The sequence below is a fragment of the Felis catus genome, chromosome B3 (assembly GCF_018350175.1).
Source record: "Felis catus isolate Fca126 chromosome B3, F.catus_Fca126_mat1.0, whole genome shotgun sequence".
In the NCBI taxonomy this organism is placed as follows: Eukaryota; Metazoa; Chordata; class Mammalia; order Carnivora; family Felidae; genus Felis; species Felis catus.
Genome location: NC_058373.1, coordinates 105,024,813 through 105,051,763, shown reverse-complemented (window position 1 = coordinate 105,051,763; position 26,951 = coordinate 105,024,813). Strand labels below are relative to the sequence as shown.

The following is a 26,951-nucleotide window of genomic DNA, read 5'->3' as shown; positions in this document are numbered from 1 at the left end:
TTAAACCGCTTTACTATATTTTATTGATATAAATACAACAAATTTCATTAAGCATCAGCTACCATTTTACCACTACACAAGAAAAACAAAATTCAAAAGAATCGCAATGCAAAAAGTCATTACAGAAATGTTTTCATTGCCATAAAGTCATCTCTAAGAGCATCCTATATACTTTGTACCATTTGCTTATAATCGATTAGATACTTGATATGAAGCAAAGCTGAATTTTAATCAAACTTTTATTTCTCAGTGGAAAATGCTCTCTTCATCAGAGGTGGCTGAGTTTTTCCAACATCAAACATCATCTCCAACGGAGGGTTGTTAAGAGAACACCAATCAGGTATACGGCCTGTCTGATTATAATATTCCTTTGAGACTGAACGGCTCCCAAGTATGTCTTGTAGTGCACCAAAAATAGCTCCTGTGTGGTTAAAAAAACAAAACAAAAAAACGAAAAAAACCAAAAAAACCATTTTTATTTAAGATGTAAACTTTTACCAGAAAATTTTATGTACACACACGTCCAACTCATTATTTGACGAGAGAAGTGCTGAAATTCAGCAATGCATAGTCACTCTTCAAATTAATTGCAGCTGTTTTGTATCCTATATTTTGAATAACAGGGTAAGCCACAATTCCTGTGTTGAAAGTGACTTAAATGGCCTATAGCAGACTACAGTGAAAATGCTAACAAGCATTAACTGTGTCTAAAAGCAGGTGAGGTAGAGTGGAGTGGAAAGTATTTTTAATTCTGTGTAAAAACAGTAAATAATACTTTTAGTTTTCTTTGCCACAATTCCAAGATTGTATGTCAATAAATAAAACAGCACTGTAAAACGTAATAATCACCGTTATAATGCCACCCAAGTCTCTGCTAAAGACTTTATAAAGACCCACAAGGTGGTCTTTAAAAAATAATGCAGTAACTGGGGCGCCTGGGTGCCTCAGTAGGTTAAGTATCAGACTTTGATCTCAAGGTCTGTGAGTTCAAGCTCCATGTTGGGCTCTGTGCTGACAGCTCGGAGCCTGGAGACTGCTTCTGATTCTGTCTTCCTATCTCTCTGCTCCTCCCCTGTTCTCTCTCTCTCTCTCTCTCTCTCTCTCAAAAATTAATAAACATTAAAAATAAATAATAAAATCTCAATACTTTTTCTCATGATCAGGATACCCATTAGCCGTAAATGCATCATAAAACACATAGCAGAATTATACAAGTATACACATCCATGCTTGTTTTTCTCTTCAAAGTACATATGTATATACTAGCTCTAGGCTATTTCCTGATTTCAACGAAACTATCATTTCCTATGAACTATCATTCAATGAACTCAGTCACAAAATAAAGTGTAATTATAAAATAAAGAGATCAATTCTCATATATGGCTCACAGGTTAGCTTTAGAAGGAACTAAAACAAATATCTTGAGCAATGGTAGCAGCACTGGGATAAAGGCACAGCTATCACTATTATGAGAAATGATTTTCATTGGATGAAGTTTATTTAAAAAATTAAAGTGCAGGGGCGCCTGGGTGGCACAGTCGGTTGAGCGTCCGACTTCAGCCAGGTCACGATCTCGCGGTCCGTGGGTTCGAGCCCCGCGTCGGGCTCTGGGCTGATGGCTCAGAGCCTGGAGCCTGTTTCCGATTCTGTGTCTCCCTCTCTCTCTCTGCCCCTCCCCTGTTCATGCTTTGTCTCTCTCTGTCCCAAAAATAAATAAATGTTGAAAAAAAATTAAAAAAAAAAAAATTAAAGTGCAAACACCAAGAGAAATAGGGATATAACTCTGAAAATTAACACTTCAAGGAAAAGTCAATGTTCAAAGAAAATTATTTAATAGTTCTATTAGTTTGTTACGTGAATGATTTTTAACACTGAATCTATTACAGCCATTAATATACCATTCAGGAACCAATCACTATATAATCATCTATATTGTAAAAACTAAATTCTTACCTCCCAACCACGCCACACAATTGGCCTTTGCAGGTGGAGTATGGATTCGGAATGTCTTGGTGCCGAGTACTTTTTTATATTTTGGTTTTTCTACCAAATACCTTATTTCCGCCAGCAATCTGTGGAGAAATCCTGGCAACATCGACGTGCCACCTATGACTACCAAATTCTCTGCGAGCTGCTTTCTGGTGTCTATTGGGCACTGTTATTAAAGAGAAAGAAAAAAAAGAATTCATCCTTAACTGTATAAATAATGCTTGACTGGATTCAAGAAAATATACAGATTATGTGTTATAAATTAAATAGGTGATCAGTACTATTACCACAGAAAAAACACACAGCAAGGTTTCTTTAACAAGGGAGTTTTTCATGTAGCAAATATAACCATGAAAATATTGCTATATACTTACACGGAACTTGAAAGATTTTAAAATCTAACAGTTTAGAATTTAAAGTTCCACAGGACACATGGTAGTTATATGTGAGTAATCTCATTTTCAAGACAGAATGACTGAGTCGAGCAAAGAATAGGAGAAGAAATAAAAGAACTTCATTACTTTTTTTAGTAAAGAAAGTATATGATAACTTCATAGTATTATATCCAGAGCCAGTTGTCAAGTGGGAAGAAAACATTCTTAGAAAAACTGTTTCCACATCAGTTCTGAGAATTAGAACGTTAAAGTCTTTCACTGATGCTACGTTTTTCATAAAAGTCTCTGAGCAGAGCCCCAGAGGTAGACAGTATCTTCCAAATTGATGGTATTTCACATGGAATTCTGTGATTCCAGTCATTAAACAAAGAAGACATTATCATATACCCTATGGAATTTAAAATTCAATACTACACAAACCTGCACTTAAGGAAACTACAAGCTGTACCAGGTACAAACTAAAAATCTGATATTGTTGCTAGGGAAAAAATACATGATAGCACTTATTATCCCTGAGTTTGAAATGTTGTTAAGTACCATCTTTCAGTGCCAAAGTCAAACTCTGAAACTGTAACATTTAGCAGAAAAGCTAACATTGTAACCAACAGCTAAAATAAAAATACAGAAGATAACACGTAAAAATTTCCTCAGGGCACCTGGCTGGCTCAGTCCGTACAGCATGTGGCTCTGGATCTTGAAAGTGTCAATGCAAGGCCCACATTGGGTGGAGAGATTACTCAAAAACATCAGTTTCTCTAAAGGGCTGTAGTTAAAATGGAAACTTTTTGCAAAATCAAAATACCTGTATAAGAGAATCCAGTATTAAAGTGGCAACTGATTTCTCTTCATTATCTTGTTCAAACAGAATTTCCACAACCGAATCTCTAGTGAGATTAAAACAGAGAGTGCTTTGTTGGCATCATATGATAGAAAATATATCATCGGTTCTATTTTTTAAGTACCAGTACTATGTTAACATAGAATAATTATGAAAACAGAAGGTGTTTGGGGGCACATGGGTGGCTCAGTCGGTTAAGCATCTGACTTCGGCTCAGGTCATGATCTGACAGTTTAGAGGCTCGAGCCCCACAGCTCAGCTCTGTGCTAACAGCTCAGAGCCTGGAACCTGCCTCGGATTCTGCGTCCTCCTCCCTCTGCTCTTCCCCCACTTGCACTCTGTCTCTCCCTCTCAAAAATAAACATAAAAAAAAAATTAAAACACGAGGTGTTGGCATTTGTAAATGAGGAGACCAGCACCTGCCTCACAGGTGTTTGAGGTGAGGATTCAATGAATCAATAGAACAGTGCCTGGTACACAGGAGGCCCTCCTTATGTATTAACTGTAACTATTATTATGTACAGATTAACAGACATTTTGCCCAGTTATACTTCCTTAAGCCTAATAACAGAAAACAAGTGATTCTATAAAAGTTAGTTAAGATTCAAGAAACAGATCTGGGGGTGCCAGGGTGGCTTAGTCAGTTAAGCATCCAACTTCGCCTCAGGTCATATGTCAAAGTTCATGAGTTCGAGCCCTGCATCAGGCTCTCTGCTGTCAGCACAGAGCCTGCTTCAGATCCTCTGTTCCCCTCACTCTTTGTCCCTCCCCTGCTTGTGTGCACTCTCTCTCTCTCAAAAATAAAAGTAAACATTAAAAAAAAAAAAGATCTGGGGCGCCTGGGTGGCGCAGTCGGTTAAGCGTCTGACTTCAGCCAGCTCACGATCTTGCGGTCCGTGAGTTCGAGCCCCGCGTCAGGCTCTGGGCTGATGGCTCAGAGCCTGGAGCCTGTTTCCAATTCTGTGTCTCCCTCTCTCTCTGCCCCTCCCCCGTTCATGCTCTGTCTCTCTCTGTCCCAAAAATAAATAAACGTTGAAAAAAAAAAAATTAAAAAAAAAAAAGATCTGTAGTGATACAAAAGATTTAAAAACAATCCCCTCCCCAAGCAGTTCTCTTGTTTTTAAAAATAACGTATGGCAAAGACTGCTAGTTGCCTAATAAAATACCCATTTTCCATTTTCCTATTTGTTCTCAAAAGAACCCATTTTGGGATAGCACAAGGAAGGTCTTTGTGGTGATGGAATAGTTCTATATCTTAATTGTGGTGTGATTACAGAAATCTACGTGTGATAAAATTATACAAACTATATATACATGTTACACTGATGCCAATTACTGGTTTTGCTATTGTACTACAGTTAAGTAAGGTGTAACCATTGGGAGAAACTGCATGAAGAGTACATGAGGCTTTCCTATATCATCTTTGCAATATCCTGTAAATCCTGTAATTTGAAAAAAAAAGAGCTCCATTTTTAGGCTGGATATAATGCCCTCCTCCAGTTGAAACACTGTATTTACCTGCCTCCCTTGCAGTTAGATGTGTAGCTAAGGAACAGACAATGAGATGGAGGCAGAAGTGGCATTTGGGACTTCTGAAAGACATCTCCTTAAAAAGGACAGGAGCACTTTTTTCTTTCCCTTCCTAGGGCTGCTTGCTTTAAATACAGATATAGTAGCTTTAACTGTATCGACCACCCTGGTATCTAAGGACAGGGCTACCCCCAAAAGGATGAAAGATGAAGGATGTTTGGGTCCCTGGTGGGAGCTGTCATACCATTCCTGGACTATCTACCTCTGAGCTTCTTTTAAAAGAGAGAGACGGGGCGCCCGAGGGGCTCAGTTGGCAAAGCACCGACTATTGATGTCCGCTCCAGTCATGGTCTCACAGTTCGTGAGTTCAAGCCCCGCATGGAGCTCTGTGCTGATAGCATGGAGTCTGCTTGGGATTCTCTCCCTCCCTCCCTCTGCCCCTGCCCAGCTCACCTCCTCCTTCCTCCTTCCCTCCCTCCCTCTCAAAAACAAACAAACAAACAAACAAACAAAGCTGAAAAGAGAGAGACAAACTCCTATCTTGGTGAAGCCACTATTGTCAGGTTTGTGTCACTGGTGGCCAAACTAAATCCTGAGCAATGCAATATAAAACTACTTACGCATATGCATATATAAACACTATTTCTTAAAAATAAGATTTAGATCAGACTATGCACACCACTCTGAAGCTTTCTTGAATCTTCTTCAAAACATAAAATTCTCTTCATGAGATTCCACCCACTCACTAGCTCCTCATGTCATCAGTAAGGTTACTGAGGCCTGCAGTATGCTGAACACTCGTAGGTAGTCAGCCACCTGCTGTAATGCCTGCAGAATTCCACTTCCACCAGTTGAGTTGAATGCTTACGGAACAATAGTTTTCTTGTTCCAAGTCTTTTATTGCCAATAGATTTGATATTGAAATTACGCAATTTTACTGTTACTTAACCCACAAAATACTAGGGGTAGAAAATAAGTTGTTTTTCTCTGTGAACTGTTGAATGCTTCGAAAAGACAATCATTTTTTTTTTTTAATTTTTTTTTTCAACGTTTATTTATTTTTTTTGGGACAGAGAGACAGAGCATGAACGGGGGAGGGGCAGAGAGAGAGGGAGACACAGAATCGGAAACAGGCTCCAGGCTCTGAGCCATCAGCCCAGAGCCTGACGCGGGGCTCGAACTCACGGACCGCGAGATCGTGACCTGGCTGAAGTCGGACGCTTAACCGACTGCGCCACCCAGGCGCCCCAAGACAATCATTTTTAAAATCTTTTTAATACAGGTAATCCAACTATAAAAGTCTAAAAAAACCACCAATAAGAATTCTGTACCAAGACGGATACACAAATAACTTTAAGTTCTCGCTGCACTTAAAAATTCAAATGACCCTTCTGACTTACGAACTGTGTGTGTGGTCTGAACCGTGTCTAATTATGTTTCAATGGAACTCGATTTTTAGTAGGAAAAAACACATGAGCAGACAACTGTAAATCCACTGGGTCTGAAATGTGAGACAGTGTTTTTTTTATTCCCAAATAACCAAAAAGCTATTATGAACCAAAAAGTTGCATATTCATCTCCTTCAACATTTATTTTCTTCTTGTATTTTGGGCTCTACTATACAACCTGGAGAAAATTTAAAACAGTAACTTAAGGAGTATAACCTAAAGAAGAGGTAAAATGATAAAAGCTACTACCAAAAAGTATTACATTCTCACTCTGTTGTTCTCCTACCCTACCATCTGTAACATCTGTGTATTCATGTTCACCCTTATAGATCTCAACCTCTGTATTACCTCAGATCTTCAATATCTACATAATTCTTTTCTGTGGCATCTTCTGATCTAATATTTTACAAATGAAACTTATAAATACAAATTTAAATTTTTATTTTTTTATAAGAGCTACAAACTATTTATTTTTACTGTTATTTTAGAGAAAGTGCACATGTGACCAGGAGAGAGGGGCAAAGAGAGAGAGAGAGAATCCCAAGCAAGCTCCACACTCAGTGCAGAGCCCGATGCAGGGCTCGATCCCATGACCCTGGGATCATGATCTGAGCTGAAATCAAGAGTCAGATGCTCAACCAACTGACCCACCCAGGTGCCCCTGTACATACAAATATTACAAAGCTTGTATATAAACAAAATGCTATTCTTACCAATATAATTATGTAAGTCTGTAACTTATATAGCATCATTGGATAGAATAAAGAAAATGAAAAAGTGAATTACTAACTGGTCCTTAAGATTTAGCATATTTGGAAGAACGCATTCCTTCTAACATGACGTTTCAAAGCAGGTGCCAGCAAACTATGGCCTGTAAGCCAAATCCAGCCCACTTATCTTTGTAAATTGGAACACAGCCATGCTCATTCATTTACATATTGTCTTGTGGCTGATTTTGCATTCCAAATTGTAGACTTGAGTACTTGCAACAGAGACCATATGGCTCACAAACCTCTTTACAAAAAAGGTTTGCTGAACCCTGTTTTAAAGTATTGTACTTTATTCTCTACCTTGAAGAATAGTTCCATTACTTCTAAATTACTATGAAGAGCAGGAAAAAATTTTTTTTTAATTTAAATATTTTTATATAATTTTAAAAATTTTACAAAATAAAACTTTTCAAAATTAAGAAGTTGAATAAAATTAATCATGAACAGGGAGGCGTACTGAAAAACACATAAAATTGTTAAATCAGCAATATTAAAGGCTTATATATTTTTAAAAGCCAAAAATTCATTTTAGTTCATTATTTTGCTCATAAAAATTAAGGTCTACCTGATTGATCCAAGAACATGTAAAATCTTCTCTCCATCTAATGGGTAGTCAACATTTGGGGGTGGTGAGGGACGCTGAAATATAAATATCATAAGCATAAATACATAGGTTATAACCTCTGAAAAAAAGAATATACATTTATTTTTAACTTACCTCAGTATTCCCATCAATATTAAATTTTGCTGCTTGGATTTTTAATCCACGTTTCAGATCACTTACAAAGCAAGTGCGCACTTACAAGAAAGAAAAGGAGATTTTGTTATGGTTTGTGATTGAATCGATCTCTGTCCCAGTTAAAACAATTCTATTCAAGTGGACATACTGGTCACCTATTCCTTCAGATTTTACAAACTATCTCTGCCTTTAGTTTGGTTATGAGAATTTATTCACAAATAAAAAACTTTTTCATTCACTGAGGAATAAGATATGTTGTGTGCTCATCTTTCACAAAACCACATTACAAATAAAACACCTCTGAGAAAACTATATTTTTTATATTCCTGGCATAAAGAGTACCATAATAAAATTTAGTATTATGAATATGTAGCTATTCTGAGTACCATGTTCCTTTGAACCACTGCTATCCCTAATCTTAAGTATCTATCTGATTCTTTTTAAAAATCTTGGTTGGCCAGGGTTGCCTGAATATCTCAGTTGGTTGAAGGTCCAACTCTTGATTTTGGCTCAGGTCATGAGCCCAGGGTCATGGATCAAACCCTGTGTCAGGCTCCATGCTCAGTGCGGAGCCTGCTTAAGATTCCCTCTTTTCGTCTGCCCCTCTCGCCTGTTTGCATGCACTCTTTTCTCTCTAAAAAAATAAAAAATAAAAATAAAATAAAAATCGTGGTCAGAATGAACGCAAGGCTAAATTTTGCTCTTAGCTGCAGTAAGGCTCCCTTAGTTTAGGGTTTTTTGGCATATTATTTTCTACCTCTAGCATACCCCAACACTACCATTTTCCCTCTACTATCCCACTTTTTTTTTCACTTTGAACATTTATTCTGTCAAACATTATTCGAGTTGCAAAGTACCTTTTATAACAAGCTGCTTTAAAATATTTTCAGAAGGTAAGGAATAAAAAATGTTTAACTAGAAACGAAATTAATGTTGAATGTGAAAAATCTAATGACTTGGTTAATTACTTGCAAAACACGTTAAATATATGTATCCTAATAAGAGTCTTTTTATTCGTTAAAACATATTGAGAATCTACAATATACTAATATGCTAATAGTAAGCTAGGTGCTCAAGTTACTTGGGTATTATCTATTTTATTCAAGTCCTCATAAATATCAAAGCAAGATAAGTATCTACATATTGTAAAACTCAGGTATTACAATAAGTGAAGAAATTTTTTGGTAATTATATCACATAAGTAAACAACATAATGAAGAACAAGATCCATCTTTCAGCTCCAGCTCTAACCCTACCTACAGTATTACACTGAACAAATCACTTAATATTTCAGGGCCCCAACCACACCAGATTATCTTCAGGTCTCATTTAATTCTAAAATCCATTATTGTCTGATTCTCTCTTATGAATTTTACATGACATTGTCAGTACTGAAGAATATGAAATTATATTTTAAATGCTTTTCCTTTCAGTGAATCAAAATATCAGAAAACTCAATTTAAACATTATCATAAAAACACACTCTAGCAAAGAAGTAATATATCTTTTTAAAGCAACTCCAAGGGTGCCTGCATGGTTTAGCTGGTTAAGCATCCAACTCCGGCTCAGGTCATGATCTCACGGTTCGTGGGTTCGAGCCCCAAGTGGGGCTCTGTGCTGACAGCTCAGAGCCTGGAGCCTGCTTCAGATTCTGTGTCTCCCTCTCTCTCTGCCCCTCCCCCACTTGTGCTCGCGCACGAGCGCGCTCTCTCTCTCTCTCTCTCAAAACTAAAAATAAACATTAAAAATTAAAAAAAAAAAGTGAATCCAATATATTTTGGCCCCAAATATGGAACTTCTAAAGTCAGTAAAATGATTAACCTTGTATATATGTATTTAAAAACTAGAGTAAAAAAAATTCTATACAACATAAAACCAGTGGCTTTCTTAAGCAGTTTATTAATACTGTGCAAACTATTAATTCCCTGGTATTACTGTATAATTGTAGTTTCTTCAATAAGACATCATAAATAATGGCAAAAGCTTCCATAAATCTAAAGGAAAATAAACATTTCATTTACATTATCATATAGCTTATCCTGTATATTAAATACTTTTAGGATATTACATTATCAATTGAATATATGTTGTACATCTGTAAATATTTAGAAACACATGCCCTCTAAACTAATACTTAAGGATAAAAGGGACAAAAGTGGGAACTTAGTTTACCTTTAATGTCCTCTAGGACACCTTCTGGAATTGAACCTAAAACAGAAATTTTATTTAGAGAAGTTTAATAATAAGCAAAACCAGTCCATTAAATTGCACTCACAATTCCACTTTCCATTTGCGCAAAATTTTTTAAAGAGCTAAGTAATGTAGCTTTTTAAAAGCCAAATAGAAACGCCACCATTTTTCAAAGCCAAGCCAAAGCACAGAAGTTGAAGCCAGATGTGCACCAAGTCCTACCAGATATTACACACTCAAAACTTGGATAAAAACAAGATCTAATAATATATTAGAATAATTGGCACCACATAGAAATTGACCACAACAATCCTTTCTGCTATGAAAAGATTTGTTGGGTATCTTGTGGTAAACTACTTAGAAGAAATAGGAGTTATTAATTTTTCTTGTACAAAAAGTGATGTTTCAAGTTTGCTTATCCTTCTGTAATGTCGGTAATATGCTAACCTAATACTTATTTTTAGAAAGGATCAGACACAGACTCTCAACTTTTTTTCTTCAAGGTAAAGGTGACATTTAAAAAAGTGAGCAAGAATGTATCTATTCAAAGAAATCTATACAATTTAGGGAGCCTCTAGAAGGTGGATGTTTGGATATATTACCATTTTTATGTGATTTTGTTGCTAAAAATCTAGTTCTCCAAGTCAGACTCAGAAACAAAATTTTCTAACCTAAAATTAAAATCTTCTAAACTCAGACTTTTTAACTCATTGTTAATTATGTAAAAATATTCTGATTTATAAGAACAAATTATTTATATCAAAGAAGACAGAAATTTATAGCTGAAAATGGAATCATGATTTAATAAGGGTAATCATGCACTTCTTCCATCTGAACTTACATACCTTGTTAGCTATATCTTTAAGTTATGGCAGCCACTAAAACTAAGTATTAATATAAATTAAACTTGAAAGCCACACCTTCAAAATATTAAGCCATAACCCTTAAAAAAATATTTTATCACGTTGTTTTGAGGAACAAAAAACTTTTAGCCCTAGTTAAGTATAACGTTAGAATTATTATTTACCATTATCTTGTCCTTCCCAAAACCTTACTTTTGTGTTTCATAATATAGTAATAGTGGTATACATACAACTTACAAATAAACACACATATGTATTGAAGGTATATGCTCAAAAGCTTTTTACTGATGGGGTCAGTGTGTGATCAAATACTTTGAAGACTTCTATCCTTAAGTGTTGGAACGTACCTCACAAAAGGATAGAGATTTCCAAAAAAATTTTAATTTGGCTATAAAGAGATGAGAGAAATGTAACTATAATATAAGTGCTAAAAACTGTAACATTCAATTAATGTTATATTTTCTTTAGGCATATTCAAATGAATTTCAAAATGTAACAAAGAAATTTTGTAACATGAGAAACAGTTTTCTTTAGGCAAAAAAAAAAAAAAAAAAGTAAAGCAGGCTTGAAAATAAAACCCTTATTTTAGCTGGGGGTAGATGCTACCCCCCTATATTCTTACATAATTTGCTTTTAACTGTACACTTTTTGTTGAATCAATGTACTTGGGTTAGTCTTTATAAGTTACTTTAATGTATTTTATTCTTTTTGAACTAGGTTCCAAAAATTAAATGAAAAAACTCATTCAAAGTTCATATAAGGATACCCACATATACATGAGATTTGCCTCTCCTCCTTGCTAAGAACCTTGAGAAGAGATATTTTAAATGTATTTGCATTTCTGATCCTCCTACACGTGTCCTTCAGCAAACAATGATATGATTTAATTCCTCAGTCAGTAGGACTGCAAGGCTATCACAGACTCAGATTTGGGAAAATATATCACGGAAAGATTAGAATCAGAGACCACGATGGTTGGTTAAAGAAAGGGTATCCAAGAATGTACAGTTCAGAATTGTAAGGAAATGTTATCATCACTTTTAAAGATCTTTAGTAAAAATATTTCGAATGCTACATTAAACTCATTATCTTTGGATACTTTTGTCTTCATGACATACTAAAAGAGTAACAAAATTTACCTGCAACAGATAAATTAGGGGTGCCTGGGTGGCTCAGTCAGTTGAGTGTCTGACTCTTAATGTGATGACCTTGTCTGGCTCAGGTCATGATCCCAGGGTCCTGGGATCGAGCCCATGCTTAAGATTCTCTCTCTCTGGGGCACCCTGGTGGCTTAGTCGGGTAAGCGTCCGACTTCAGCTCCCATCATGATCTCACGGCTCGAGTTCAAGCCCTGTGCCAGGCTCTGTGCTGACAGCTCAGAGCCTGGAGCCTGCTTCAGATTCTGTGTCTCCCTCTCTCTCTTCTCCTCCCCTGCTCACATGCTGTCTCTCTCTCTCTCAAAAATAAATAAATATTTTTTTTTAAATTTTAAATAAAATTAAAAAAAAAAGAAAAATATATAGAATACAATTATTATCTTAACTACCAAAAGAAAAACAGGAAAACAATATAAGCAAGGATAAACGTCCTAAAAACCTGTCTTTCTCTTTCCAACATTTATTTAGTGCCTAGGTAGTATACTAAGTGCTTCAGATTGAAAAACAAGTAAGACAGATCCCTAAAGTGTACTGAAGGAAATTGGTGAGTTAACAGGTAAATGAGGATGTGTCATATGTGCTGTAATAAATGCTGGTGAGGGCTTAACAGAGAGGGGAGAAATTTATTCTGCTTGGGGGAAATGCAAAAGGCTTCACAATAAAATGACACTCTGGCTGAGTCACGTAGAGGGATGAAAAACCCAACCAGGCAAAGAAAAACATCCAGGTATGAAGGCTCAGGTTTATGGGAGGACTAGTGGTGCCTGGAAAACTATACGAAATTTACTGTAGCTGAAAAAGGTGCACAGGGTTAAGTTGAATAGTTAGGGCTACAAGGTAGAAAGTCAGATTGGGAAGAAATATGTTATCAAACAAATAACTTGGATTTTAAGCTGTGGAGCCAGCAGAAACCCTCAAGCCAAAGAGCAAGGTAATCAAGTTTGTATTGTGGAAGTTACTCCTGGCAACAGTAGAAAATAGACTGAATATGTCCAGAGAATAGTCTCCTGAAACAATCCAAGCAAGAAACAATGAGGGTCTAGTTTACAATGTCTTTGTTTTCAGATGGTCAGTGGTATAGATGATAGAGAAAAGGAGATGAGATTAAAAAGAGATTTCTGAGGGACAACTGAAAGGATTTTTAACTCCCAGTTTTCTAAAATGGGAGATAAGGAAGATGGCATCTTTATCTGATAACAATTTGTTGAAATAAATATGGAAGAAGAGATAATGTGTTCCCATTTTGAAGGTCTTAAATGTGAGGTACCTAAACATGCCTAGTTTGCATCTAATAATCAGTTGGAAATATGAGTATCAAGTTTAGAAAGGTCAGGCCCAATGACACATTTGAGAATCAACAGCATATTGATGTAGCTGAAGTTATGGAAACAGATGAGATCACTGTTAAAAACCAGTGTGTGGGGGGGGGGGAAGAAATAAAAGAACACATCCCTACGGAGTATCAGTAGAGAAAGCAAAAACAGGGGGAACCAAGGAATACCTGGAGAAATAATAGAACATCATAAAGCAAGAGAGCTCAGAATGCCAAGGGAAGAGATAATATCAAGAGTATAGGACAGGGGCACCTGGGTGGCTCAGTTGGTTGGGCACCTGACACTTGTTTTGGCTTGGGTCATGATCTCGCAGTTTGTCACTTCGAGCCCCATGTCAAGCTCTGTGCTGGCGGCATGGAACCTGCTTGGGTTTCTGTTTCTCTCCCCACCCCCCCAACTTCTCTCTCTGGCCGTCCCCCCAAAAATAAACTTAAAAAAAAAAGAGTATATGATAATCCACAATGCCACAAGTCTAGAAAGTATGACTAAGATTAAATTACTGAACTTGATTAAGAGGTGAAGAATAACCCTATAACTGAAGCAATGTCATTAGAGTGACGTGAGGGAAAAGAGAGTAACTATACAATGGGGCAAAAAACCAATATGAGCCGAAGAATGAAAAGGGAATATAACCAGTATTAAATAGTTGAAAATAGTTTTACCCATCACAGAGGGAAGGCTCTGCTCTTTAGCAGCACCTGTGTCAACAGTACATTGTTCCAGTAGCTGAGTTTCCAACTCCCTGAAGGTTAAAAAAAAAGGTACTGGAATTAAAATATTGCACTTGATATCTTCTCTTAATACTTTTACCACATCATAGTGGGTTATAATGCTTTACACAAAAGTGGTTTTATGCTTAAAAGATGAATACATCGGGGGGGGGGATGGGCTAAATGGGTAAAGGGCGTTAAGGAATCTATTCCTGAAATCATTGTTGCACTATATGCTAATTTGGATATAAATTAAAAAAATAAAATTAATAAAAAAGATGAATACATTCAAGGCTAAGAGAGAATGGAATGAGTGACATTAAATGTCCATCAACCTTCTATTGATACTGTCAAAATATTCACATGTTTTTGTGGTACAGGTGAAGCAAATGTGCTAAATCCCAAGAAACTTACTTGTGAAGAGCTTTTCCTCCTAGAGGGAGTGCTCCCCAACAATTCAGTACTGGGATCCCTTCATATATCTATAGGGTAGTCAAGGATGTAACCATTTTAGGAGATAAAATGTGGTTTCCTTGGTATTTTCCTTACCTTCTGCGTATTAAGTCAGCTTTGGTAACAGGTTCTCAATATTTTTAAGAGGTACAAAATATCAGTCTTTTTTCAAAATTTTCTCCAAAGACAAAGGTTACACACACCCACACATATACACACAGAATTCATTAGTTAGAACTGAGGTGTCTAATAAAGTAGCTACTGGCCACATGTGGCTACTGAGCACTTGAAATGTGGCCAGTTTGAATTCAGATGTGCTGTAAGAACAAACCCAATACCAAATTTAGAAGACTTAACACACACATACAGAAAGCCCTATAAAATATCTCATTATAGTTTTTATACAGCTTATGTGGAAGTAATAGTTTGAATATATTGGGTTAAATACACTAATTGCATCTTTCACTTATACTTTAAAAATGTAGCTACTAGAAAAATTTTAAATTACATATGTCTCACGTTGTATTTCTACTAGAGCTGAGAGGATAGTGGACAATACTGTACTGAAGATTTGCTACCTTATTTTCCATATTGTCTGTAAGTACAATGTTTAAAAAATATATATATTGGTAAGAGCATTGGCTTTAGAAACAAACATGGTTATATACCTTGGCTATATGCTTATATGACCTGCAGTCAACTATCCCAACTTTCCATCTTCTCATTTATATAATAAGGAGAATACTACTTGCGTGGCAGGATTGTTACAAGATATAAACACAAAATAGTTTATATTTAAAAAGCTATTACCAGGGTGCCTGGGTGGCTCAGTCAGTTAAGCAACGGATTCTCGGTTTCAGCTCAGGTCATGACCTCAGGGTTCATGTGTTGGAGCCCCGCCCCCCACAATGGACTCTGCACTGACCGTGTGGAGCCTGCTTGGGATTCTCTCCCTCTGCCCCTCTCCCGGTCTTGTGCATACTCTCTCTCTCTCAAAATAAACTTAAAAAAATATTTTAAAAGTTTAAAAAAGATAAATCAAAAAGATATTACCTAATTTAGTTCTTTAGGAGCTACTGATTCTTGATTTCATGCCCACAAGCATTTCTTCTAATAAATACGTATGTAGATCTCAAAACTGCTCAAGAATCATGGATTTAGAGATTTCAATCTCGTTTTCACTGGAGCCATGTGCACTGTAACATTTCTAACAGCCTTTACCTATACCCTGCTTCTAATGACAAGGAATGCACCAGTGTATTCGGTCACTAATTCCATTTTCGGACAGCATGAATTACGAGGAAGTTCTTCCCAATGGTGATTGATACAAAAACTACGGCACTTGCTGAGCAATTATTACATGCCAGATCATATGCTAAATACTTTACATACATTATCCCATTTAAGTCACACAATACCCCTCCATGAGGTGGAAATATTTTAATTCTCATCTCATAGTTGAGAGACCTAAGGCCCAAAGAGATTACTTGACTAGTATCGTATAGATAGTAAGAAACATAGCTTAGATTTACCACTTACGTATTTGATTCCAAAACCAACATCATAAACCCTATGCACTATTGCCTCTGTGATAGCCTGCAGAAATAGAAAAAGGAGAAAACGTACTCATTTTCCCACAGTAAGTCCTTCAGCATCTGAAGGCAGATTTCATGTTTTTTCTTGATTTAACTTTCTCATTTCACTTTCTCCAATTACTCTTTGTATTCCCTTTTCTTAGAACGTGACTAAGATAGTCAAGTCCTATGACACATCCTAATTAGCTGATGTTCTTCTTAAAAACTGAACACGATATTCAAGAGGTCTGACCCCTGGAGTATATACTGGGACCATGTCATAATGGTAATTTCCACCAAATTTAAGTCTCATGACAATCTTGTGAATTTTTTCTACATGGGAATTCATATTTGTATATGGTAACCCAAAACAGTTTGAGACCACAAACACCAATCATAATGAGCCTAATTACTGGGAAAGCAAAGTAAAAGCTGTGAAATAAGCTGGTTGACAAAAAAAGATACAGGTAACACGAGGCTCTCCCTATATCCACAATCCAGGACCATGGCCGAATTTATTCCAAGTGTCAGAAGAGCCATTAGATGACTTGGAGCAAGCAGGACAGATGGAACCTGGGAAAGAGCAAAACCAAAATAACAATTACAACAACAAAACCTGAAGTATTAGTAGTTGAAGACGCTTCCCTTATATTTCAAATATACTTGAAAAAATTCACAGTAACATTATATTTATGATAGCTTTTCAACCATTTTATGGCTGTTTGTTGATTTATCTGAATTTACATAATCTAACTATATACCTTAATAAATAAAAACACTCCTGGGGCGCCTGGGTGGCTCAGTCGGTTAAGCGTCCGACTTCAGCTCAGGTCATGATCTCGTGGTCCGTGAGTTCAAGCCCCACATCGGGCTCTGTGCTGACAGCTCAGAGCCTGGAGCCTGTTTTGGATTCTGTGTCTCCCTCTCTCTCTGACCCTTCCCCGTTCATGCTCTGTCTCTCTCTGTCTCAAAAATAAATAAATGTTAAAAAAAAAAAATTAAAAAAACAAACAAAAAAAACCACTCCTTAAATCCTTTAAGTTGTTTTTATTCCAAATGACAATTATGAAACATTTTTATTAATTCTTGCTCTTTCTCTTTTGGAGGAAAAAATCAGAGAGATAAAAGAAGAGATACAGAAACATAAATTCTAAGGAAGATATTAAATTAAAAAAATAAAGAGATGCTTCTGTCATCAAAATGAAAATTAAGAAAAGGATTCTTTTTTATTTATTCTATTTTAATTTAATTTAATGTTTTATTTTACATTGGCGGGGAGAGAGAGACAGAAAGAGAGAACACGCGACACGAGCAGGGGAGGGGTAGAGAGACAGAGACAGAATCTGAAGCAGGCTCCAGGCTCTGTCCCAGCTGTCAGCACAGAGCCTGATGCGGGGCTCAAACTCATGAGCAATGAGATCATGAACCAAGCCAAAGTTGGACGCTTAACCGACTGAGCTACCCAGGCACCCCAAGAAAAAGATTCTTGATTGTCTTTACTCACAAAGTTTGTAACATGAGCTCTATCTATCTATTTTAATGCTTATCTTTATTTTTGAGACAGAGAGAGACATAGCAAGAGCAGGGGAGAGGCAGAGTGAGAGGGAGACACAGAATCCAAAGCAGGCTCCAGGCTCTGAGCTGTCAGCACAGAGCCCAACGTGGGGCTCGAACTCGTCAACTGCAAAATTATGACCTGAGCCGAAGTCAGACGCTCAACCGACTGAGACACCCAGGCGCCCTGTATTTATTTATTTTTTTAATTAATTAATTTATTTTCAGAGAAAGATAGAGAACCCAAGCACATGCATGAGCCAAGGAGGGGAAGAAAGAGGGAGAGAGAATCCCAAGCAGACTTCACACCACCAGCACAGAGCCTGCCACAGGGTTTGAGCTCATGAACTCTGAGATCATGACCTGAGTTGAAATCAAGAGTTGGACACTTAACTGACTGAGCTACCTGGACGACCCTGAACTCTAGTTCTAAAATATAATATAGCAGTTAAAATTAAATTGAAGATCTATAAAAATCTTTGGTTCTATGTGACATTTTTCAGTGAGAATTTTCCAGATCTGGTGACACCTCAAATATTAAATATTCAGGGACGCCTGGGTGGCGCAGTCGGTTAAGCGCCCGACTTCAGCCAGGTCACGATCTCGCGGTCCGTGAGTTCGAGCCCCGTGTCGGGCTCTGGGCTGATGGCTCAGAGCCTGGAGCCTGTTTCCGATTCTGTGTCTCCCTCTCTCTCTGCCCCTCCCCCGTTCATGCTCTGTCTCTCTCTGTCCCAAAAATAAATAAACGTTGAAAAAAAAATAAAAAATTAAAAATTAAATATTCAATCAAAATATGAAAGTCCTCATAACTAAATGCTAAAAATAATGGCTGTAGTTCCATTATCTAAGTAGACACAGCAGGTTTCCAGCCACATACAAGATAAGGATACCAACACAAACCCACTTAAAGCTCTAAATGTAAATATACTGATCTATTTTATTCAGATAAGTGTTGATGCTGTTCCTGTTTTGTTTTTTTTCCTAAACGGCAAACCAAATCCCTAAGTTTATGACATCAGTAAGTACAGGAGAATATGTAACCTGTTTCTCTGGGCCTGCCTTACTAAACTATAACTTAGAAATATTAACTGTTCTTTACTCATAAACGCATTGTGATTTCTGATATATTTTGAGCTCAGGAGAATATATGAAAAATAAATTGTTATGTGCTTAATTTCTTTCTTTCTTTTTTTTAATTTTTGGAGAAAGAGAGAACGCAAGCAGGGAGAATGGCAAAGAGAGAGGATCTTAAGCAGGCTCCATGCTCAGTACAGAGCCCGACACGAGACGAGATCCCACAACCCTGGAATTGTGACCTGAGCTGAAATCAAGAGTCAGATGTTCAACTGACTAAGCTACTCAGGCACCCCTGATTTCTCACCCATTATACACATTTTCTACAATCTTCTAGTCTCCCTTGTTGAAAAACCCTAAATGTGTACGGCAAAAATTTTCAAAAATTTGAATAATAAGGATTCTGGCCTAAAATGAAATATAATCATCTTAAACCATAATTTTGGTTTTTAAATAATCTTGACCCCTATAAAATGAAAACTATAAGTAATATTATCACAATCAAGATTTGAGAGTCATTCCTAGCACTGCACACTTACTCTAAGGGAGACATTATTTGAATATTAGATATAATAAGATACAATACGAATTTTTTTTTTTTATGTAATAGGAATTTCTTGGTATAGTAGGAATTTTTTTTATATATAATAGGAATTTAAAGACTAACATGAAAGAACTAAAGAGTTTAGAGCAGTCAGAGTAACTAAACACTGGAAACCAGAAAGACCTGCAAAAAATACATCATAAGCTCCATAGTAAAGAATGTATCTTTTAATTCTAAAAAAGTCCCCTAACATAAAAAAAACCTATATTAAAATAAATAAATAACAGAAATACCAATAAGAGGGGCACCTGGGTGGCTCAGCTGGTTAAGCATCCAACTTTGGCTCAAGTCATGATCTCACAGTTCATGAGTTAAGCCCTATGTTGGGTTCTGTGCTGACATCTCAGAGCCTGGAGCCTGCTTTGGATTCTGTGGCTCCTTCTCTCTCTGCCCCTCCCCCTCTTGTGCGCGCGCGCGCGCGCGCGCGCGCGCTCTCTCTCTCTCTCTCTCTCTCAAAAATAAACATTAAAAAAAAAAAAGAAAATACCAGTAAGAAGAAATCTTCAGTTTTCTAAGTATTAGATGAAATGCTGATTACATGTGAAATAACCATACAAAGAAAAGAAAATAAATGGTTAATTTAAAGTGGTTTGAGTGTATTCTCACTTGGTTTCTTAAATGGATTGTGTAGTATATACAATGAAGGAAATTAAATGAGGATCTTTTAAGCTTTAGTACCTACAAAAAACAACAACAGGGGCGCCTGGGTGGTTCAGTCCGTTAAGTGTCTGACTTTGGCTCAGCTCATGATCTCACAGTTTGCCAGTTAGAGCCCCCCCATTGGGCTCAGAGCCTGGAGCCTGCTTTGGATTCTGTGTCTCCCTCTGTCTCTGCTCCTCCCCCACTCATGCGCTCTTTCTCCCTCAAAAATAAATATTAAAAAAAAAAAAATTAAAAAGCAAAGTAATGGGGCGCCTGGGTGTCTCAGTAGGTTAAGCATCCGACTTCAGCTCAAGTCCTAATCTCGCATTCGTGAGTTTGAGCACCACATCAGGCTCTATGTTGACAGCTCAGAGGCTGCAGCTGCTTTCAGATTCTCCATCTCTCTCTGCCCCTCCCCTCCTCATACTCTGTCATTCTCTCTCTCTCTCAAAAATAAAAATAAACAATCAAAAAAATTTTTTAAGAAGGCAAAGTAATGAATCTCTTTAACAACAACAACAACAACAACAACAACAACAACAACTGGGGTGCCTGGGTGGCTCAGTAGGTTAAGCATCCAACTCTTAATTTTGGCTCAGGTCATGATCTCACAGTTGTGGGTTCAAGCCCTCTCAGTGCAGAGCCTGCTTGGGATTCTCTCTCCCCTCTCCCACCCTCTCTCTCCCTTCCCCTGCTCTCTCTCTCAAAACATAAAAAAAATTAAAAAGAAACAACATAAAAATAGGTACCTCAAAATACTTGAAAAGAACACGAGTGAGTGTCTCTCTGAAGTGGGAAGGACATAATACCGACTCGATAACCACAACTCGGCGGTCTCTAGGATTCACCAACAGATGCCTGGAAGGTGACAGCTTTCATTTATAAATGTAAATAAAAGTTTGTATTTATTTTGGCACATAGTGCAATTTTGTTAAGAAGAGAAAGACATCTTCATTTTATTACTTGGTAAAGATAACATTCCTGACCTCTTATTACATGCCGTGCACTGTGTCATGATCTTTGTTAACGCAATTATCTCAGAAAACAAAAGTTACAGCCTAGTCTGAATACACACTTGTGTATTTTTAGGTTACGAAAGTAATATATGCTCATAAAACTCCAAATATAATAGAAGTTTAAAATTTGAAAAGTACAAATATTTTACACTTCGACTACACAGAAACTACCACTTACAGCAGTTTGTATATCTTCATTATTGTCCATGTGTATGCACGTATTTTAACAGAAATATTTATTCCATAGATGTTGTTCTGCGACTTACTTTTTTCAAATATCAATATATCTAAGACACCTTTTATATCATTACATATACAGAACTCTTTTTTAATGGCTATAAAGTGTTTCACTATATGGATATATAATAATTTAATTATCCAACCTCCGTTATAAATGAACATTTAATTTGCTTTCAGTATCTCTTATGCTTGCCAATCATCTAGTCTTCAAATATATTTTGGAAACAGCTGAAAATAAACAAGTAAAAATGGTAATGGAAGACAACTCTTTTTTGCATCAGATGTAACAGAACCAAATATCACTATGACTGGCCTTAGGAAAATCTAATCACAAAAGCTGAGGGGGGGAAAAAACCACAACTACATCTTACCTGAAATACAGTATGTGGATGAATTCCTTTAAGTAGGAATATAATTCTTCTGTATTGATATTATATTGAACAACTTTGATAGGCTACAAAAAATTAAAATGATTTATTAATTTATAATAACAAAATAATTTCAAATTAATATATGGTTATTTATTGTACTAACCCATTTCCCAGTAATAAATCAAAAGTAATCTGTATTGAGAATAAATACAAACCCTAAATATAAATTAATCACTTAAATTAGGAATCTTTAAGAATTGACTCATCGAAGATGACAGAACTTTTGGTTTGTGGGGATAAAAGTATGTGTTCACAAGCAGAGAGCTATGCTCATTCGAATTTTTCCTCTATCTGGACTTACCATTTTGCCAGGACTGATAAAAATCAGCACTGATTAAAAAGTAAGAAAAGCCTCCTCAAACACTCCAGACTTGGTTCAGGGCCTGCAAGTCACTCTCAAAGCACCAACACTTTCCTGTTGATAAGATCACCCCACTTAATTACTCGTAAAATGTGTACCTTCCCAACAGACTACCTACTCCAAGGGCCAAGCACACGGTGTCGGGCCTACGAAACATCTTCCTTTAATTAACACAGTACCAGGCGCAAAGTACATGCTCACAAATACATGTGGTAAAAATGAGAACATACACTATTAGCATTACAAGAGTAAAGGCAAACACTCCCAAGCCATGAGTGCTAAGTCAACACCAATACATAACAAGGACTTCAATTATGATCCTCAGAAAGCTCTAAGTACTCTGATGCATCACTGGCAGACCTCTATTTACTCTTTTAATGACAATACCATTAGCTCCGCTAATTTCATGATTTTATGTAATTAAATGTAGCTTAAAAAAGGTTCCAAACCATGTATGGCTGATTAGAGATTAATCTTCACAGAAATTTGTCTTTTCCAGATGAAGATAAAAGCTGAAAGAAGTGGGGCGCCTGGGTGGCTCTGTCGGTTGAGTGTCCGACTTGGGCTCAGGTCGTGTTACCGTTTGTGAGTCTGAGCCCCACTTCAGGCTCGCTGTTGTCAGTGCAGAGCCTGCTTCAGATCCTCTGTTCCCCCTCTCTCTACTCCTTCCCTGCTTGTGCTCTCTCTCTCTCCCTCTCTCTCTAAATAAACAATAATAAAAAAAAAAAAGCTGAAAGCACTAAGAAAAGTGTCAATGAGAATGTTAAAGTTCTTAGTCAGGAATCTATCTAGTAATTTATCAAGTATCACATTAAAATCAAGTATTACAAAGCAAAATAACATAAAAAGTGAATAGACAGGAACTTCTATCACATTTTGAATACCACACCACATATATCTATTACATTAACGCTTACCCAAGGATTTGCAGAAAATTTTGCAATCAATAAAATGATTCCCTAATCAAGCATAATTAAAAAGCTTTCTGAATCAACATATTTTGTGTTGATCTTAATGATCATCCCCATGCCAAATATAAATTGACGTACTAATCTATTCTGCTACAACATGTGTTTTATAAAACCAAATATGATCATATCCCATTGTTAAATAAGGGAATAATGTCTGCATAACATGTAATTTGTATTATGTTCGTTATTAGTTCATGTAAGGCAAGAGGAGCTAAAATTATAACAGTTATAACTCTCATCAAGAAAGAGAATCATCAACTCAGTAACCAAACAGGTAGGCATCCTTTCAGATCTATTTTTCAAAAGCTTAAATGATTTTCTGTACCAGAGGCTCCTTTTCCAAAGCAGACCCTTTCATGACTCTTCACTGGGCTGCATTTCCTCTTGGTTCCACCTTAACAATAAATAGCCCCATTGGCCCCACACCCTATCATCTGCCCAATCTCAACACCCACTGACCAAAGTTCTCAATCCATCATTTCATTTCATTTTTACTATCTCCGAGAAAGCCTCCAGTCACTCTCAGTTGCAAGCCAAAGCTATTCCAATTTTTTCCTGAGGGATCAATTATTATTTTGCAAAGTTACATGGGTTTTATATGGTCTCCCTCAGCCCTACTTTTCCCATTTGTGATCAAAGGGAAGTTCTTCAGGAATGCAAATATTAAGTTAAGGCAGGAGCATCTGTATTTGATTTTAATAGGTGAATTCTATGGCACGAAAAATTATTCTTCCTATTGTTCTATAAGTCCTAATCTGTCAAATTAGCTTTGGCAGGAAACTTTTAAAATGAAATAATGATGTAAAAAATTTTTCTTGGAATACAGTCATAAGTTATATATTTAGCACTGTTCTAATCAAACTTACTTGAAGTCACATAAAAAATACTTTACAGGGGCACGTGGGTGGCTCAGTCAGTTTGGTTAAGCATTCAACTCTTGATTTTGACTCAGGTCATGATCTCATGATTGTGAGATCGAGCCCGCATTGGGCTCCGCGCTTACGGGCAAGAACCTGTTTGGGATTTTGGGATTCTTACTCTCCCTCTCTCTCTGTCCCTCCCCTGCTCATGTGTGCGTGCTCTCTCACTACCTCTCTCAAAATAAGTAAATAAACATTTAAAAAAAAGTTTACAGTACAGCATTTGTTTTGCTAAATTGTTAAAAAAAATACCTTAGGCAAGCCAGCTTTTTTTATCACACTAGGAATTATGCATCTTGGACCAGTTTCTCCAGCAAATCCACACCTGCAAATAACAGAAAATTGAAACATTCAACTTATAACACTTTCTGTGTATTTGTCACAGAAGCAAGTTTTTCTACCTTTGTTTCAAAGCAGCGGTCACAAAAAACATATGAAAACATCTCTGATGTATTCAAAGGGGCAAAGAAACTAAAAAGAAATACCATCCAATCCATTATTGTGTATTATAGGTAAAAAAAAAATTGTTTCAAATTAGTGATATTGTAAACCAGTATACTATTTCAGAATTTCAGATCAGCATGTACTTTTTTTTTAGTTTTAAATTTTACCTAGGGTGCCTAGGTGGTTCAGTCAGTTAGGCATCCAACTCATGATTTCAGCTCAGATTATGATTTCACAGTTTGTGTTCACAGCGTGGAACCTGTTCAGGATTCTCTCTCTCTCCTTGTCTCTGCCCCTCCCCTGCTCTCTCAAAATAAATAAACTTTTTTCAAAAAATAAATTTTACCTTAGTTTCAGGGAGCATATCTCTATAACCCTCGATTTCTACTACATTATGGGATTTTATTTCACATAATGAAATTCCATAATGTGGTAGAAATCCAGGGTTATAATTATGAGTTACACATAATTCCATCATTCTAATATTATTAGCTTCCATATTGATGTGTTTGCTTTTGGTCTTTTTTTTTTTTACACTATGCATATTTGCCATAATCACGCTGTTCACACATCATGAACTCACACAATAAGCTTCTGCCCATATTATTATAGTCTTCACTGTTATGTATATTCAATCCTTTTATTATTTACTTATTTATAATGTTTATTTATTTTTGAGAGAAAGAACACGAGCAGAGGAGGGCAGAGAGAAAGGGAGACACAGAATCCAAAGCAGGCTCCAGGCTCTGAGCTGTCAGCACAGAGACTGACGCAGGACTCAAACCCACGAACTGTGAGATCATGACCTGAGCTGAAGTCGGACGCTTAATGGATTGAGCCACCCAGGTGCCCCCTAATTCATCCTTTATAAAAACAAACAAAAAAACCCAAAAAGGATTCCCCTGAGTATTTAGGTATTTCCATGTATGTTTCATGTTAGTACAACAAAACTTTCCAAAAAATGCTCCTAAAAATGATCACCATGTAAGTTTAGTTTTAACATTATCTCCTCCTGTCCTGTCTAGTTTTCAGTACTGCTCTCTTATCCCCAAATAGTTCTATCTTCTACTACTCACATCATGTTTACTTACACCAGTTCTCAAATTCCCCAGGATGCAACAACCCACTGGTTGATTTCAATTCCTTTCTTTTACTTCATAAATTCATCTTATCACCCTCCTGTTGTCTTTGTCAATAATCACCTTCCTGTATAGTAGCTTTTTTTTTTTTAATTTTTTCAACATTTATTTATTTTTGGGACAGAGAGAGACAGAGCATGAACGGGGGAGGAGCAGAGAGAGAGGGAGACACAGAATCGGAAACAGGCTCCAGGCTCTGAGCCATCAGCCCAGAGCCCGACGCGGGGCTTGAACTCACGGACCGCGAGATCGTGACCTGGCTGAAGTCGGACGCTTAACCGACCGCGCCACCCAGGCGCCCCTCTGTATAGTAGCTTTTTGCTTCTCATTTCCTCATAGCCAGAGTAATTATCTTTGTCAGTCTCAAGGTACTTATTATGGTATTAAAATAAGCCTTTAAAATAAGAAAACATAAATAAGGGAAGATTTTGCATTGAACACTAAGAGAATGTCATGGATCAAGAACTATGTTTAATCCAATTCTGAAGCACCTGAAGTCTAATTCTTAAATAGGTGGTTTTGACCCTTTACTCAACAACTAATTATTAAGCACCTACTATATATTAGGCAATGTTCAGATATATATAAAGATTTTCAGATGTTTCTATTTCAAATACCTATATGAGGCAATTCTGGCTGTTCCTTTCCTCTCTCTTGAACCTAGTACAAGGGCTCTCAACCTGAAGTCCAAGGACCACTGTGATGGCTCGCCAAACCCTGAAACCCTGTGCAAATATTTTAAGGTTTGTGCATCTGTGGTTTTCTTTCGGTCGTCAAAGGGATCTATGCCATCCAAAAGATTGAAAACCAATACTCTAGTGTTTACAAGTTGCCTTTTAAAACGTCAAATTTCCTAATCTAAGATTTTGGGGCGGAGGGGGGGCGGTGCAACAAAGGATCTCGAGTCTTACCTATAGGGCTTCACCTCTTTGTTTATGTGTGCAGTTTCTCTCATTTGACTTCCTACTCTTGGGGAGCAATGGCTCTGTCTTGTACTCGAATTTCCAGTACCAACAGCCGCTCCACTCAATAAATTATGTCTACGTTAGTTCGGTTGCTACCTTCCCAAGCAAACAAGACCAGGATAAGGGTCTAAGTCATCGCTGTCATCCCCTGCATGGAAGACACCAGCGGAGAAGACAATTCTCTCGAAGCCTCCTGGGCCTCCCCAACAGTCAGAACCGGATCCTCGGGATTCGTATCGCTCACAGTGAAAGTAATACGGGCCGTCACTCGCGGAGGTGCGGGAGGAAAAAGTGGAGACCCGGCGACCTGCCCAGCGAGCCTGGGGGGACCCGGCCCGGGCCTCGACCACCCGCCCTCCCCCGGGGACGACCGCAGCCAGCGCCGCCGCCACTCACTTGGTAAAAGCCTCTCCTAGGTCTATCACCACTGCCGTTTTCTCCCCGCCGCTCCCCAGGCCTTCATACAGAGGCATGGTAGTACGGAGAACAGTAAGAAAGAGAGCACGGTCTTGGAACCCAACAGCTTCGGCTCTCGGAGGGGCGGGGCCGAAGCGACAGCGCGCGGGCGTGGCGACGGCGGGGACCTCAAGTGGCCGCGGC

The 26,951-nt window shown here is 37.3% G+C and overlaps 1 protein-coding gene across 2 annotated transcripts; it reads right to left on the bottom strand.

The window, feature by feature from the left end:
* Positions 1–26,910, bottom strand: ACTR10 (actin related protein 10). 2 transcript variants are annotated; one of them, XM_003987686.6, is made up of 13 exons: positions 26,748–26,910; positions 24,056–24,128; positions 21,492–21,574; positions 20,614–20,722; positions 16,456–16,563; positions 14,378–14,445; positions 13,916–13,995; positions 9,882–9,917; positions 7,689–7,768; positions 7,536–7,609; positions 3,187–3,268; positions 1,954–2,155; positions 1–421 (listed from the first exon to the last, which is right to left on the bottom strand). In XM_003987686.6, exons 1-13 carry the CDS (start codon positions 26,822–26,824, stop codon positions 240–242), a joined length of 1,254 nt encoding a protein of 417 aa, XP_003987735.1. In that variant the 5' UTR covers positions 26,825–26,910; the 3' UTR covers positions 1–239. The 2 variants fall into 2 exon arrangements, with proteins under 2 accessions (XP_003987735.1, XP_023111491.1); XM_023255723.2 differs by lacking the exon at positions 26,748–26,910 and adding an exon at positions 26,298–26,466.
* Between the last annotated feature and the right edge of the window lie 41 nt (positions 26,911–26,951).

What these genes read in the sequence shown, in the direction of transcription:
- ACTR10 (XM_003987686.6), bottom strand. Translation starts at nt 26,824, where the DNA reads ATGCCTCTGTATGAAGGCCTGGGGAGCGGCGGGGAGAAAACGGCAGTG. An exon ending in AAAAAGCTGGCTTGCCTAAG is followed by an intron (nt 21,575 to 24,055) that starts GTATTTTTTTTA and finishes AATTTTTTGTAG; the next exon opens with CCTATCAAAGTTGTTCAATA. An exon ending in TACTGGATTCTCTTATACAG is followed by an intron (nt 2,156 to 3,186) that starts GTATTTTGATTT and finishes CTTTAATAACAG; the next exon opens with TGCCCAATAGACACCAGAAA.